Here is a 15,255-nt window from a genome sequence, read left to right as displayed (position 1 = left end):
CCTCTGCCTCAGCCGGGTCCCAGTAGCAAGCAAGTCTGTGGGAGGCTGCTTCCTGCTCAGGGCCATGCCTGATGGACGGGCCCATGGGCATGACTCCTGATTCTGCCCCTTGACCTCTCTGCCGGAGCTGCCCTACATCATGGCATTGTCCCTTGGAGGACATCAAATGTGACACCCATCGTCCACATGATGATATTACACCTCACGTCATTATCACTGAGCTCTTAGCAAATGCCATACGAATGCCCATCTTGAGCTGACGGTGCCTCGGGAGGGTAAGAGGGCCTTGGCATCCCTGCCTTAGGCCTGGACATTGACAGAGTGAAAACAGGTAGGGGTAAGTCTACCCTCAAACGGGACAAAAGGGTCTGACCTCCTGGCGAAGAGGAATCGGGCCAGCCTGGAGAGAGCCTGAGAGCAAACGGGTGCCCAGGCCCTCCCTGAACAGGTGCCCCGGAAGCAGAACTCTGGGTGCCCACGTTGTTCACAGGCTGCGGATGCAGGGCAGCTGGGCTGACTTGGAAATGCCCAGTGCTACTGCAGCTCCCAGCAGCACCTGTTCCCAGAGCCTTCCCTTAGAGGGCCCTGCCCTGCTTCCAGAAGGAATGGAGCTAGAGACCCAGGAGGGCCAAGGCAGAAGGGAACGAATGGGTACATTTTCTAGAGCACAGAGGGGTTTGCAGAAGCTCCCGGCACCGGAGCCTGGCTGAGCTCACCCACCTCTGGCCTTGCATCAGCTGCAGAGCTGGCTGGGAATTAGGCAGGAGGTTCCCTGGAGGGGAGCCTGGCCTTGCTTCTGCTCTCAGGCAGAGGCTGGCCCGGTGGAGCAGGCAAGCCTGGGGCTCCCTGGGCTCTCCATTTCCAGGTCAGCCAGCTGCCCCAACTCCCAGCTTCCCAGGCAGCAAATGGCCTGTGTGCTCAAGGACAGGCACAGCTGAGGACCTTGTGAGGCCACTCCGGCTGGCCAAGGTCTCCTTGCTGGAAGACTTCCTAAAGCTGGTGGTGTCTCCCAGGTAGATTCGGGGACTCTGGAGCTGGCTCCTCTCTGGGCCCTGACATCACCACTTTAAAAATGACCCTCTACCAACAGCAACAGGTGCTAGAGTTAGGGGCAGGATGTGGATCATGGGGACTTCCAGGGCAGCCTTTATCTCACACTTACTATTCACCTCAGGGTTGAATGCAACAGGAGGTTCGCGGAGGGATTCCTGTTCTCTTGTTCTCCCCAGTGTTTGGGGTTTGTGGACTCCATGGGAACTGCTGGGCACCTGCTCTATCCCTGGATCCTTCTGGGGTCCACAGTACATGTGTGGCGGGGAGAAGAGTCTGTTCTAAGTGCAATGCCAGCTCCCCTTCAACTCCCCTCTTTCTGGAGCTTCTCAAAAGGGCATGCAGAGTTTCCGGGCACTCTGGGGGGCACCCATCAGCCCTCCTCACTCTCTAACCAGCGCTCTCTCTTGCCAGCCTCCTCCTGCTCCAAGCCCATCAGGGCCGCTGTCTGTGATATCCTGAGAGCTGAGCTGAGAGCAACAGGCAAAGGAAAGGACAGCTGGGGGGCCAGAGCAGAGAGGGCGGGCTGGGGGGCAGGGACACAAGGGCTCACGGGGGCCTGGGTCATCCCTAATCGAGTGCTTCTGGCCTCTCCTGGACTCAATTTCCAAGTCTCCTTCACATCCTCTCCATCTCCAGACCTTACCCCCAGCTAAGGCATTGCTAGAGAAAAAACTGTACATCCTACTCCCAGCCATAGACTTCTCTCCCTTCCCTGGGCTTTCATCTCCTCATCATTAACATGAAGAGACAGGACAAGATGGCTCAGGTGCTGTAGGAGTCCATGATGGCATTTTTTTGCTAGAACTTTCTCTTTTAATGCAGACTCTGTCTTGGTGTTTGTTCTTAGGTTTGCTCCTGGTATCTGACCCTCCGCCCTTCCAGGGTTTTATGGAGGCTGGGTTAATCCACTCATGATGTCAGGACAAACATTAGGCTATTCCAAACCTATACTTGCCTTTTATAAGCTGTATCCCCTGGGTTTTCGATTAATCCAAAGTACACTGTGAAGGGGGTGTTTCTCTGCAAGGAGCACAGAAGACCAGCTCAGCCGAGAGGGCAAACATTATGGTGCTGAGCAGGGAGGGCTGGAGGGGATGAGGGGAGAAGTAGGGAAGGGGGGGGAAGAAGGGGGAAGCAGGCCAGGCTATGAGCGGCACAGTCCCAAGCAGCAAGCAATGAGCCCCGGGCCTAAAGATCTTGGGATATCAGGTTGGAAAGGCCCTTGGAGGTTACATAAGCCGAGCACCCTGCCCCTCCTATTCCATTTTAAAGATGAGGCCCAGCAAAATAATGTGACCTAAAAGAAAGTATGATTTGATACCAAAAAAGGAGCACAAGCTTGATTTCCCTCTAAAAGTTCATCCTTTAAATGGAATAATTTTGCTTCAGGAAGCGCTCACTCTGCAGGTTGTGTTTTTCTCCTTTTTTTCTCACCAAATGTTGATGTCATCATCATGGTCCATGAGTGTTCTGAGGACCAGATTTGGAAACCACTGTCCTTCTCTTGGGAAGAGAAGTCCTTCCCTTCCCAACACCCCTTTCTCTCCTCAACCAGATTTGCAAAGTAAACAAAGGGGACATGTGGGTCCATGCCCCTGGGTGGCTCAGTGGGTTGAGCCGCTGCCTTCGGCTCGGGTCGTGATCTCAGAGTCCTGGGATCGAGTCCCGCGTAGGGCTCTCTGCTCGGCGGGGAGCCTGCTTCCTCCTCTCTCTCTGCCTGCCTCTCTGCCTACTTGTGATCTCTCTCTGTCAAATAAATAAAATCTTTAAAAAAAAAAAAAAAACCACTTTTAAAACAACCTCAGTATCCCCATAAATGGCCATGGCAGCCATAAAGGAAGCAGGAACCTGTCGCTCATGTAGGGTGCAGGCAGAAACTCTGCCTCGGGGCTCTGGGCCAGAGCTAGGACTCAACTCCATGCCAAGCAGACTGCGGCAGGTAGGTAGGTAGGTAGGTAGCTGGCTGGCTCCTCTCCCATCTTTGGCACATGAAGAGGATTCTGGGAGTATTGATTCTGGAAAGACCATGAGTGTGTTCCCCCTCCTGGGGGAGAAAACTGTTTTTCACATCCTCTGATTTGCGGGTCCTTAGAGATTGGGAGTGAAGGTGGGGAGGAGGAGACCTCTAGTAGATGTGGAGGGGGAACAGGATGCTAGTTTGGTGCATGACACATAATATGCACTCAGTAAACACTTGTGAGTGATGTGTGGGCTGTGAGTTCATGGCCAACCTAGAGCCAGTCAGACAAGTCTAAACTCTGGTTCTACCACTAAGGGCTCTGTGCTTCAAAAAAAACCCCCCAATTCCCCCAGACTTCAAGCACACAAGTGCCTGTGGCAGGCAAGGGTCATCTTGACAAATATCAGATGCCATACTCCCACTAGCTTAAACCAAAAAGGAAATTTCTAGCTCACATAGCTGGGAGGGGCACTACAACTAAAGCTGCGACATTGGGGCTGGACCCAGTGTCTCCAAGAGTCTTGCTCCTTGTTTTTGCCTGATTTTGCTGTTAGGCTCTGTCCCCCATGGTAGGGAAGGTGGCCATTTGCAGCCCAAATTCAGGCTTGGAGAGATGGCTTCTTTCTCTGAACATCAATATATCCATCTTTTTTTTTTTTTTAAGATTTTATTTATTTACTTGACAGAGATCACAAGTAGGCAGAGAGACAGGCAGAGAGAGAGAAAGGAGGAAGCAGGCTCCCCACTGAGCAGAGAGCCTGATGTGGGGCTCGATCCCAGGACCCTGAGATCATGACCTGAGCCAAAGGCAGAGGCTTAATCCACTGAGCCACCCAGGCGCCCCAGGACATCAATATATCCATCTCAGAGAAGGCTTTAATTGGGCCTGTCTTGGCTCTAGTCAGACCTAGGTCACAGGCGGGTCCTATGGTTGGGGGAGTGGATGACATCACCAGAAGGACGGGACAGGAAGGCCAGGTGGGCAGACAAAACAATCATCACAGTACCTGCAATTCCTAAGGGCTGAGCACGCGCACACGCGCGCGTGTGTGTATGTGTGTAGGGGGCTGTTAGGAAAGCCCAGGTCAGAAAGAGCCCCCGAAGAGCATACAGGTGGGACCAGAACCAAGCTTGGTCTATTCACAGGATTATCATTAGGTACCAATCATTTGGCTCCACTCTATGTCAGACTCCACATTAGGCTAAGTATATGTAACATAAATCATTTCTCATTCTCACAGTAACCCTAAGAAGTAGATACTATTAGCCCCATTTAAAAAATCAAGAGAGGTTGCCAGAGGGGAGGTGGGTGGGAGGGGAAGGGAACTGGGTGACAGGCACTAAGCAGGGCACTTGATGTAATGAGCACTGGGTGTTCTATGCAACCGATGAATCACTAAATTCTACTCCCGAAACTAATAATACACTACATGTTAGCTAAATTGAATTTAAATAGAGATTAAAAAAAAAAAAAGTAAAGAGACCGACTTTAAGGACACACAGCCAGTGAGTAACTGAGCTGGATTTAAATGTGGGTCCTTCAGACTCCTGAGCCCATATTTTTTGCAGAAGTTCAAGCAACTGCTTTAGAAACCAAAGCCGAAAGCTTGCTGAATGACTGCAGGGAGCACACCATGAGCCCCAGCAGATGTGGTCTTGCCAGGGACTTTCATGAACTTCCTGGCTACGTACTTCCTCCACTCCCCATCCTACAGGCCTATCCTGGCAAATGGAGACAGGCAAACCCCTGGTGGTAATACAGGGGCTTCTCCTGTATTGGCGTTTCTCCCAGACTTGATCTCCCAATTGCTGACCCTGCCTGGAATTTTCTAGAGTCTGGCCTTTTAGATGAGAGGAAGTGGGGCTGGGGTGTTTGAAGGGACACTAACATGGCAAAAAAAAAACAAAGGATGGCATCTCTCATCTGAATCACAGAAATATCTGCAGCCCCTATTGTTCTCTCTGTCCCTGTGCTGCCTCTTCAACCCATTCAGCACATCACAGCTACAGAGACCCTCCTCAAATACTATTTCTCCTGTACCCCCTTCCCCTGAACCTCAATGGCTCCCCTTTGCCCACACTCATTATGGAGGCTTCCCAGGCTTCTCAGGACCTAGCCCCCCTCCCAAGTTCTCCAGCTTTCTCTTCTACCACTGCCCCTCACACTTAATGCAAAAGATTTGGGACAATAAGATAGCAAGGAACAACATGTGGCTATTTAAATTTAAATTAATTAAAATTAATTTAATTAGGGGTGCCTGGGTGGCTCAGTGGTTAGAGCCTCTGCCTTTCGCTCGGGTCATAATCTCAGGGTCCTGGGATAGAGGCCCACATCGGGCTCTCTGCTCAGTGGGGAGCCTGCTTCCCCCCTCTCTCTGCCTGCCTCTCTGCCTACTTGTGATCTTGCTCTCTGTCAAATAAATAAATAAAATTTTTTTAAAAAATTAATTCAATTATAGTTAAAAATTCAGTTCCTCAGTCACACTAGTCACACCTCAAGTGCTCAGTAACCTCTGTGCTAGTGGCTACTATACTGGACAATGCAGATATAGAATGTTCCTATCATCACAGAAAGTTCTATTGAACTTTTACTAAGGAAGCTCTGATCAAGGAATGTTAATAACTTTAGAGGAATCCTGGTTGGATCTGACCTATTCAGTGACTTTTTTTTCTTTCTTTCTTTTCCTTTTTTAATGCAATTACTTTTTGAACAAATATTTGGCACCTATTGTATTCCAGGTCCTAAATACACAATAGTGGGCAGTGGTAGGTTGGTCCTTTCCTAGGAGTAAAAAGGCAATTGCTAGGAGGTATCCTAAGTGCCTGAGCCCAGGTTTGGGGATCTGGGAAGGCTTCCTGGAACAGGGGACATCTAAGTGTAACCTGTAGGCTGAGGAGGGTACTAGCTAAACTGAGTGGCTCTTGAAATGAAGCTCTTTTGGGCCCTTGGTAGCCCTTATCACAGGCTATTCCCACTGCCTGGACTGTTCCTCCTCTCTTTTTCCCTAAAGAGAGAAGGGCTGAGGCTAGTTCCTTAAAGTTAGTCCTCCAGCTGGAACCAAGCAGAGAGTGTCAGGCCACTGGCTCAAGAGCTCTGTGCTGTGGCTTCTGCTCCCCTCACAGGACAGCTGGCTTTGGGGCTAGGCAAATTCACCACTAGGAAAAGCAGGCCCTGAGTAGAGGGCTCCTCAAGGGAAGTGAAAGCTGAAAATCTGGTGGGAGATGGGAGAGTCTGATTGTACCCTGAGGCCAAGGTTGGGCTGGCCACCTTCTCCAGTCCCTAAGTTCCCAACTGAATCAGACTGGGGAAAGTGTAGAGGAGACAGGCCACACTCCCACATAGGGCCCGGAGGGAGCCAGGACTGGCTAACAGAGCCGAGGGAGCCTGTCCTGAGGTCTCCTAACCACCTGCTTCTGCGAGAGCCCCCAGCTGCTAATCCCCTTCCCACATCACAGGCCGTGCCACCCACACCAGCCCTGTGCCACCTGCCTCATGCTGCTCCCCTTCCCCGTGGCCTGGCCAGAAGGTACATCCCTGCTGGGACTTGAAAGTCATTGACCCGAATTCCCGCGAGTGCTTATCTGGGAGACAGACGCTAGCTAGGGCGCTGTCCATCAGGCCCTGCACTGTCCAGAGCACGCCTCACCTAAGCCTCCTCCCCCTAGGATAATTGCGTAGGGACCTCTATCTCCACCTCCATCACAGAAATAAAGGAAAGGGTGATCTGTCAGAGCCGGGAGCGCGGGGGCCAAACGCCAACGCCCCACCACCAGCCTAGCCCCGTATCGCACTTGCATCTCCCAGTGCCCGCCGCGACCCTCGCCCATCTCCCCGCGCTCCAGCCCGGGCCTCCGCATCATCCGATGCGGAGCCGCCCAGCCGGCCAGCGCCCGGGGTCCGTTGGGAGGCGGGGCCGGGGGCCCAGCTTGGGGTAGAGGGTCCCGCCCCTCGGTGCCAGCCCGAGCGCCAGGCGGCCGCAGAGCCGCCCTTTGTTTGGCGGCGCTCGCGGCTTCTGCGCAGTCACGGTCACATGGCGCTTCCGGCACGGGGTGTTCCGGGCGCCAGGCCAGGGCTCGGGACGCCCCCGCCCCCGCCCCCGCCCCCGCGCGCGCGCGCGCGCGCGTGCCGCCCCGCCCGCCGGCCCCCGGCCGGCCGCGAATCTCTGGCCAGCCCCCAACCCCTGCCCAGGCTCCCGGAGCGCGAGCTGTACCTTCCCGGGCGCGTCCCGCAGGCAGATATGTTCCCTGACCGCTGGTCTTCTCTAAGCCCCACCCTTGGGCCTTCCATAGCTTTTGGTCTTCGGACTGGCACGTCCAATACCCGTTGCTTCCTGGGGTCCGCCTGTCTCCCCTACTCTAGACAACACCAAGTGAGCAAACTCGGGCTCATTCCTCGGTGGGGGACAAATACTTAAGGTCGTTCTCGTCATAAATTGGGCGGCAGACAGCACCAAGCCTTTCCCACCCTTACCCCATTCTGAGCCCCGAAAACACAATCAAGAAATAGCAAGCCACCCTCCACGGGACGTCTAAGGGGAAAAAAACCAATCAGGTACAGAAATGGGGCTGACCTTTCCTGCCCTGGCCACCGCTGCTCCACCACGCTCAGACCCGGTCTGCACCCTGGGACACTTAAGGACCTTGGAGCCTCATGGAGGCCACCTCTGCCTCGCTTAGCAGATTCCAGATTCATTCAACAAATATTTATTGAAAGCAGACTATGTACAGTGCAACCAAGCTGCCAGCCCTGTGCTAAGCCCCTAAGAGACTGTGAAAGGATTCCCTTTGTGTCCAAGCAGTGCCCCGGGCAGGACTCCCGAGGCTCAGCTTCCTGGAGGAGGCCTTTATCCAGAGCAGCTGGGAGGCCCTTGGGAACAGTGCAGACCCAGCCATGCCTGGGGCCTGGGAGAGGGGGCTCTGCCTGATCCTTGCTTCCCAGCCTTGGATGTGCAGCACGGAGGGGCACCTCCAAGCTCCAGGTGAAGCTGGTGTGGGGTCTCGGGGGTTCTTTCTGCTTCTGGGCAACCTTTCTGAAAGCCTTTCAGCCAGGTCTGCAGGGACTGCAACAAGAGAAGGGGAGGGCCTGGAGGGGTGGAGACGGAGGAGAGGCGAAAGGGACACAGCAAGGTGACGAGGGCAAAGAGCAAACTGTGGGGCCAGAGGCGGGTGCATACAATCCACGCTGTGGTCAGGGCTTGGTCGGGAAGAGCAGGCAGGTGAGCTGACAGCGATGGCTGTATCTGTCCACAAGGGGCAGGGGGTGCTGTGTGTAGTGCTGGACCATGGCGGCCACGGACGGAAACAGCTAGACAGGACGCAGGGCATCAGTGAGTCCCCCGAGCCTCATGCTGGTGAAGGGGCCTGTTGACATTTTTCTAAATCCTTTCCTTTGAGTTTGCCCCATGAAATTCTATTGCCCTTTTGTGCCCCGTTCCTGGCCTCATGGAATTTTCTCGCCACAGCACCCACGGGCGTGCTGTTAGCCAGGCCAGGTAGAAATAACTCTGGGGCCCTTCCTCTGCCCAGGCCTTCTAGCATGGAAACCTCAGCAAATGCCGGGCACAAAGTCCAATCCTTGGCATGGACAGAGTCTAGATTACCCGGGTGCCCACTCTCCTCCTGGCTGGGGTCGTGGCAGGCACAAAAACCCCCAACCCCACCTGGGGCCCTGGACAGACTTAGCCCTGCAGGAGGGGGTGTCTCCCTCTGAGAAGGACTTCAAGTCCCTGGCCTCTGTCATGTCCACCCAGTCCAGAAAAATGCCAAATGTGTGTTTTCCCCTAGGCAAATGCACCTGGCTCTGCTGTGCCCTCTTGTCTGCTAGTCCCCATCCTCCTCCAGCACCCACCTCCTCGTTGTTCCTGCCCTGCCGGCCCAGGGCATAATGCCTCCCACCGTCCAGCTGCCGGATGGGAATATTGAAGACCCGGCCATGGAGGAGCACTGCCAGGGTGAGGGGCTGGGAGCTGTGAGGCTCTGAACTGGGGCGCACAGTGTAGGCGCCATCCTGTGGAGGAGACCCCATCTGTCAACCCCATCTCTCAACTAGCCTACCTGCAGCCTTGGCCCACAGATGGTCAGCAACCCACCTCCCACCCACCCTCCCATCTCCAGTTGCTCAGTCAGCCATAGCCCATGAGCAGAAGGGTTTCCGCAAAGGCCCAGGAAGGCTGCAGTTGCCCACCTTTTGGAATTGGAGCAGGGCACTCTCAACAGCATGGCGGTCACAGTTTCCGGAGTACCAGGGCTGACCCAGCAGGCTGCCGTCCTGTGCGTACACATACAGCCACTCAGAGACGTGCCAGGGCACTGGAGAGGGGCTGGGGCACAGAGAACCCTGGGCTGTGTGGTTCTTTGTGTTCACATCTGCCTTCTCCAGACTGAGTCTGTGCCACTAGAACCAAGACGTGTCCGTGCCTGCTGCCCAGCACAGGGCTACATGCCCACGTTCAATGTGTTCCTTGCAGCCACCAGCCCAAGGCGGGTCCCTGTCTGCCTCCTCCCAGCCCTCTCCGAGGCCCCACCTCACCTCAGCAGCCGAGGTGCTCCAGGTAGGTGCTCTAGAGGAAAGAGAAGATCTCCTTCCTGCTGGGAGAAGCAGATTACAGAGTTGAGGCTGGGAGGGGATTAGACAAAGAAGGCTTGGGCCTGGCTGCAGAGGTGGGGGAGGTTAGAGGGCTGTGCGCATAGGCCTGAAGCCCAAAACTGGACACTCAGTGCGTCACCCCTCCTCTCCAGGCCTCCGGCTTTGGTAGGACCTATCAGCTAGGCCATATGTGACCTTCAAATGAGGGGTGATCTTGAGGTACAGGCTGGGAGTTTCCCGCTTTGTCGAAGACCCTAGAAATTGCCCAGTAGGATCCCCGTAGGCCTGCTCTCACCTGAAGTCAGAGCTGCAAGGATTCCCACAGCAAAGTGGGGCATGAGAGGTGGGCAGAGGACTGGGGAACAGACTTGTGGCTGCAGGCCTGTGGCTAGGGTGGGTGGCAGGACGGCCTAGGGTCCACACTGAAGATGCCCGTACTCACCTTTAGAGGTGGCATTCGCTGCTCCCTGGGACACAGAAAGCCTGCTCAGAAGAGACTCAATCCTGTAATCCTACCCCCGGGCCCGAAGACCCTCCCTGAGCCTCCCCCCAACCCCAGGTCACAGGTCCCCTGGCTAATAGCCTCTTACGTTCCGAGCTTCCTGGGGAGCTACAGTGGGCCTGCAGGGGGGCAAGGTGGGGAAGAGAGCTCAGGTTTTACTTCCTTTAAGAGAAAGAGCCCAGGGAACCCAGAGATCGCAGGGTCAGAGATGGGGAAGCCAGAGTTGGCCATTTTGTGCACGTGCGCGCGCGCGCGCGCACACACACACACACACCCACCCACCCAGCGGGCACTCACCTGGGCACCATTGATATCCTTGGCAGAGAGATTGGGGACATCAGGACTTGGGAGCTCAGAGTCCTAGTCAAGGCTGGGACTGAAATAGGGAGGGCAGGCTGGGCTGAGCTGGGCACCAGGCCGGGGTACCCACGCTGACCAGGGAGGGGAGGAGATGCCTGCAGGACCTGCTGCCTCTCAGCAGCCTGGACTCTCCGGGAGTCCTTCCAACCAGAGGGAGGGCTGTCCTGACACAAGAGCTGGGAAGCCCCATGCAGCCCTCGAGTAAGTACCCCCCGCTATACAGTGGGGGGTCAATCTGGACCAAAGGCCAAAGCATGGGTGTCCCTGTGGGTGTCTGAAGGCAAATGTGTATTGGTGGAACAGTGAGGGAAGACAAGGGAAGAACATGGAGCCAGAATGTGTCCTGTTTTGAGCAGCCGAGGGCCCCAGGGCAGGAGGGACCTGGGACAGAGGGAGGTGTTCACCCAGACTGGACTCACATTCCACGTAGACGTTATTATCAGGTTTCTTTGGAAGGCCTGGCACCTAAGGGTTTGGCCCGCAAATGGGAGAGAGAGTGAATCCATCACCGGGGAGCCTTGGGGGGCTACTTTGGGTATCTCCCTCCCCCCTCACAAGGTGGTGACTTTCTGAGAGCTAGCTAGAATGATTTCAGTCGCTCCTTTGCCTGGGGGAGGAGCACCCACGAGCACCTTCCCCTTCAGAGGTACCTGTAGGCTCCAGCTCTCCTAAATGTGGGCATCCAGGAAGAGTGGCCTCTGGGAGGCCTCTGGGGGAGGCCTTCCCCAGTAGCACCGGGTGGCACGGAGAGCTCGCTTACATCCTGACAGGGGCCCATGGTAAACAGGATGCCACTCTGCTCTGAGCCCTTTTCTTTGGTTTCAGGGATATTTCCGGGCCCTTCCAGGCCTGCTACCCCAGCCCTGCCAACTTCCTAGCCAGAACCCTGTGAGGGGTGGGCAGGGGGGCCACTCACCTCTCTGGCTGGTGTAACCAGCTCTGGAAGGAAAAGGAGAAACCAACAGTCAGAAATACAGGGAGAAAGGAATTCAGCGAAACTTAAGCTGGAGAGTGGAGTGTCCTCGGACCTTATCTGAGGGCACCCCCTGAGCCAACTTTGAAGCTCCAGGAGATAGCCACCTGAGCTCCAAGCACCCCACTTCATAACCCCGGGGGTGCTGCCCAACTGATTTGCCAGGCTTGCTCCAAATGACTTGGGGGTATTCCAAAAATCAAAATCACCCCCAAGCTCATGAAGGCTTACCAACCACTGAGCATAAAAAACACAACATGCCTCAGGTTAGCCGTTTGCCCCGAGGCAGGAGGAGACTGCCCCTCTTGAACCATTTTCAGACAAAAACACAGGGCTGAGGTCCCTCACTATCACGACATCCCAGAGGTTCTGTGTTCACAGGCCTCGGAGCTCTTAGCATGGGCAGTCTCTGAACAGTGCTAGCAATAATGACAAGGATAGAATCAGAAACGGGCAGCCAAAGGGCCCCTTGGATGGGGGATGACACTCAGATGTGTTTCAACAGTGCAGGTCCTCTGGGCAGGTGAGGCTGCCCTTCAGAACTCCTCAGCCCAGAGTGTCCCTTGCCTGGCCCGGACACCACAGCAGATGCACGACCGGACCTGGGAGTCAGGGACTCTGCTGCTTTGTGATCTCAGGCAAAGCATTTCTGGGCTCCAGCCCTCAGACTCCCCCTGAACTGCCTGCCTTAGCAGGGATGGGCAATCAGCAGGTAAAAAAAAAACCAAACGAGGATCCCCGGTGATTGCAGGGGGTGACCTGCAAAGTGACCAGGCAAAGCCTGAAACCAAGTAACAGGAGATCGGGTCTACCCTCAGGGGTGGGCAACCAGTGGACCTCTGAAAAAGACAGGACATCCTCATTACCTTGCTTCCTGAGGGGGAAGGGCTGTTCCTGCTTCTTAGCCTCCTTCAGGCTCAGTACCGCCTTCAGCTGTGGGCACAAAGGGGCGGGGAGGAGGACTAGGGTTAGGGAGGAGGGGGAGGAGAACTGAGTCAGGGGGAGGGCAAGGATGGCGGGGTGGGAATGGGCCTTGAAACCACAGCAGCACAAGGACTCATGTGCAGAGGTGACTCTTTGCCTCGGTCCTGTGGCTCTTGCTTTGTTGTGAATCTCTCCCTGATTTTCTTTTTATTCCAGTAAAATCTATGATGAAAGCGGTAACCTGTGAGACCATAAGCTTCTCTCAGCCCAGCAGGCAGTGATGGCAGCAAAATGAAGGATTTCTCCACTGTCTAGGCAGGGACGGGTCCGCAGGCTCTAGGGACTGGGGAGGAGAAGCCGAGCCAGCCCTGCCTTCTGGGCTCCGGCTCCAGAGGAAGGGTGAGTCCTGGGGGATGAGGACAGCCAGGGGCGCAGCGCTGGGGGGGGCGGGTAGGGCAGGAGGGAGCAGTGAGGGCTAACAGGATTCCTCTTCTGACACATTTAATTTTTCAGGGACCTCTTTTCTTTTCTTTTCTTTTAAAGATTATTTATCTATGTATTTGACACAGAGAGAGAGAACACAAGCCGGGGGAGTGGGAGAGGGAGAAGCAGGTTGCCCACCGAGCAGGGAGCCCGATGCCGGCCTTGATCCCAGGACCCTGGGATCAAGACCTGAGCTGAAGGCAGGACCCTTAACAGCTGAGCCATCCAGGCACCCTCAGGGGCCTCTTGAATGCAAATATGGGGGAATCTTGCAAATGAGATGCCTCTTAGATTTACTCCCTGGGAAAGGGTAGCCGGGTGGGGTGGATGGGGAAGGAGGGGCTTGGGGGAGGGTACTGTTCACCGTTGTGGCCTGGGGCTGCGGTGGTGGTGACTTGGATGTGCCCACGGGGCCAGCATGATCTGGAAAAGGCCCCAGGCATCCTGGGTCGGTGGGTTCCTCCCACATAGGTTTCCAATTTTCCTCCCACCCCCCACCTAGCCTCTGTTTCCTCCCCTTCTCCCCCTCACTGGCTTCCCCACAGCCCCGTCTCCATGGCAACTGGAGGCGGCCAGCTTTCCTGCCCCCACCTGGCCTAGTGGAGGAGCTCTGGGGGTGGGAGGCCAGCAGCAGCCAGGCTCTCCTGGCACCCCTACCCTTGCTCTGAGAAATGAGGGATCTCAGAGGAGGCCCCAGGGACCTTGTCGGGCCTCCTGCTTTCCCACTGTTGCCTTGGTTACCGTGCCCCTCCAGCCTCCTCTCCCCTTCCCACTCTTCCTCTTGCCTTTCTCCCTCCTCCCTCCGCCTTTCCTTCATCCTTCCCTCTCTCTGCCCAGCCCAGAAGCTTCCGCAGCTGCCGGCTGAGGCCTCCCCTTGCCGTCCCAGCACAGACAAAGGGAGAAAAGGCAAGGCCTGCACCCTCCTTCCTCATGGGGACCTCTGTCCTGCCTGACCACCCAACTCCCTGCCTCAAATGCCCAGCCCTTACCCAAGTACACAGAGTCCTCCTCGGTGTCAGGAAGGTGGGCTGGCGCGAGACTGAACGGCAGAGCCTCACAGGGGGGCAGCTCATATTCATCTTCATCTTCTTCCTCCTCCCCCTGGGCTTTCCAGAAGGGACAGAAGAGGGGCAGTACCAGTGGTAGGCACTGTGGCCCACCTCCCTCCACCCCAGGCTCAGCACCTGCACTTACCTCAAATCTGCTGGTCCCCGGGGTGGGCCAAGGAGATGGGCTGGGGGCATCTTTGTTCCAGGCTGGGGAATCTGGACAGGGGACTGAGGAGACTGGCCTCACCTTCCAGCACCCCCTACCCCACAGTGACTTCCTCTCTTTCCCCCATATAATAAACCATCCGCGTTTTTACAGTGGGCCTTTCAGGCTACTTCACTGGACTCAGAGGAGCTATTCATGACCAGTGTCCAACAAGGCCGCAGGGCCCTTGAGGTCGGCATTTTGAAACCAAGGGGGCCACCGTCACTTACCTACATATCTAGGGGGTGGAACGGGTGGCTCCAACCTGCAATCAGACTCTAGTCAACTCTGCCCGAGGGGCCGGACCCTGCACCGCTCCCAGGACATTCACAGCCACGGCTATGTGAGTGGCGCCCCCTGGAGTTGTGCGCCAATAGCCTGGGACCGGGGCAGCAGGAAGAACAGTCTGGGGGCAGAGCTGGTGCCTGGTGGGTGCACAGCCGGATGAGCAGGTGCCCCAATGAAGCCAGTGGGGCGGGAGCCCTAGTGCTCGCAGTGGCATGGAGGTGGGTGGATGGTCTCCCTGGGCAAGTAGGGCTGTGCCCAGGAAAAGCGGCAGCGAGGGAGAGACAAGAGAGGAGGCAGAGGAAAGAGAGGAGCCCGAGTACTCACTGGAGCTTGTTTCCCCTGAGCTTGTCCTGGAAAGAATCAGGGCGGGGGCATAAGACAGTGCAGCTGGGATGCCTCTCCCTAGCAAGCATCCTGGGTCGCCAGGGGTGGCGGGTACATCTGTGCACCTGCTGCTGCCCCAGAACCAACTCTTACCATGGCTGGGCTGAAGGAGCTCTGATCCCTGGGAGCCCAGGCTCTACCACAAATGGCCTGGGGACAGAGGTCCTATTATTCTCATCATTTGCATCTCACAAGCACCAGGAAGGTGGGTCTGCTGTGGCCTCTAACCTCAAACCCAGTTGCCCCATGAGGCTCCCATGAGCTTCCCCATATGGCCTCCCACAGCTGCGGTCCAGGGTCTCCAGCCCCTCTGCCTCTCTGGAGGAAGGGCTCTCCCCTCTGCTCCAGGGTCTCAGGCCCACAAGGCCAGACCTGAGCTCAGAGGCTTCCTGGAAGCTCTCTGGTCGGTGCCTCCTCCTCCCAGAGGCTCCAACTCTCCCCATGGTCAGCCAGATGGTCCTTTCCCAACTCACAGAACAGAGGCCATT

The 15,255-nt window shown here is 56.0% G+C and overlaps 1 protein-coding gene across 5 annotated transcripts; it reads right to left on the bottom strand.

Annotated features, from left to right (window-relative positions):
- Positions 1–8,189: 8,189 nt before the first annotated feature.
- On the bottom strand, positions 8,190–14,899 carry SH2D6 (SH2 domain containing 6). 5 transcript variants are annotated; one of them, XM_044262482.1, is made up of 16 exons: positions 14,861–14,899; positions 14,708–14,733; positions 14,326–14,360; positions 13,831–14,118; positions 13,206–13,264; positions 12,301–12,367; positions 11,378–11,400; positions 10,881–10,926; positions 10,399–10,477; positions 10,190–10,220; positions 10,042–10,066; positions 9,895–9,906; positions 9,543–9,598; positions 9,198–9,281; positions 8,862–9,020; positions 8,190–8,318 (listed from the first exon to the last, which is right to left on the bottom strand). In XM_044262482.1, the coding sequence occupies exons 1-16, from the start codon at positions 14,861–14,863 to the stop codon at positions 8,202–8,204; spliced, it is 1,110 nt and encodes a 369-aa protein (XP_044118417.1). In that variant the 5' UTR covers positions 14,864–14,899; the 3' UTR covers positions 8,190–8,201. The 5 variants fall into 5 exon arrangements, with proteins under 5 accessions (XP_044118417.1, XP_044118421.1, XP_044118418.1 ...); XM_044262486.1 differs by lacking the exon at positions 8,862–9,020; XM_044262483.1 differs by lacking the exon at positions 9,895–9,906 and having other exon boundaries at positions 9,543–9,601.
- Between the last annotated feature and the right edge of the window lie 356 nt (positions 14,900–15,255).

The sequence above is a fragment of the Neovison vison genome, chromosome 8 (assembly GCF_020171115.1).
Source record: "Neovison vison isolate M4711 chromosome 8, ASM_NN_V1, whole genome shotgun sequence".
NCBI lineage: Eukaryota > Metazoa > Chordata > Mammalia > Carnivora > Mustelidae > Neogale > Neogale vison.
The sequence above is the reverse complement of the archived record's forward strand: the minus strand, read 5'-3'. Positions and strand labels throughout refer to the sequence as shown.

What these genes read in the sequence shown, in the direction of transcription:
- SH2D6 (XM_044262482.1), bottom strand. An exon ending in TCCACCCCCTAGATATGTAG is followed by an intron (nt 14,119 to 14,325) that starts GTAAGTGACGGT and finishes CAGTCTCCTCAG; the next exon opens with TCCCCTGTCCAGATTCCCCA. An exon ending in TGGTTACACCAGCCAGAGAG is followed by an intron (nt 10,927 to 11,377) that starts GTGAGTGGCCCC and finishes CCAAACCCTTAG; the next exon opens with GTGCCAGGCCTTCCAAAGAA.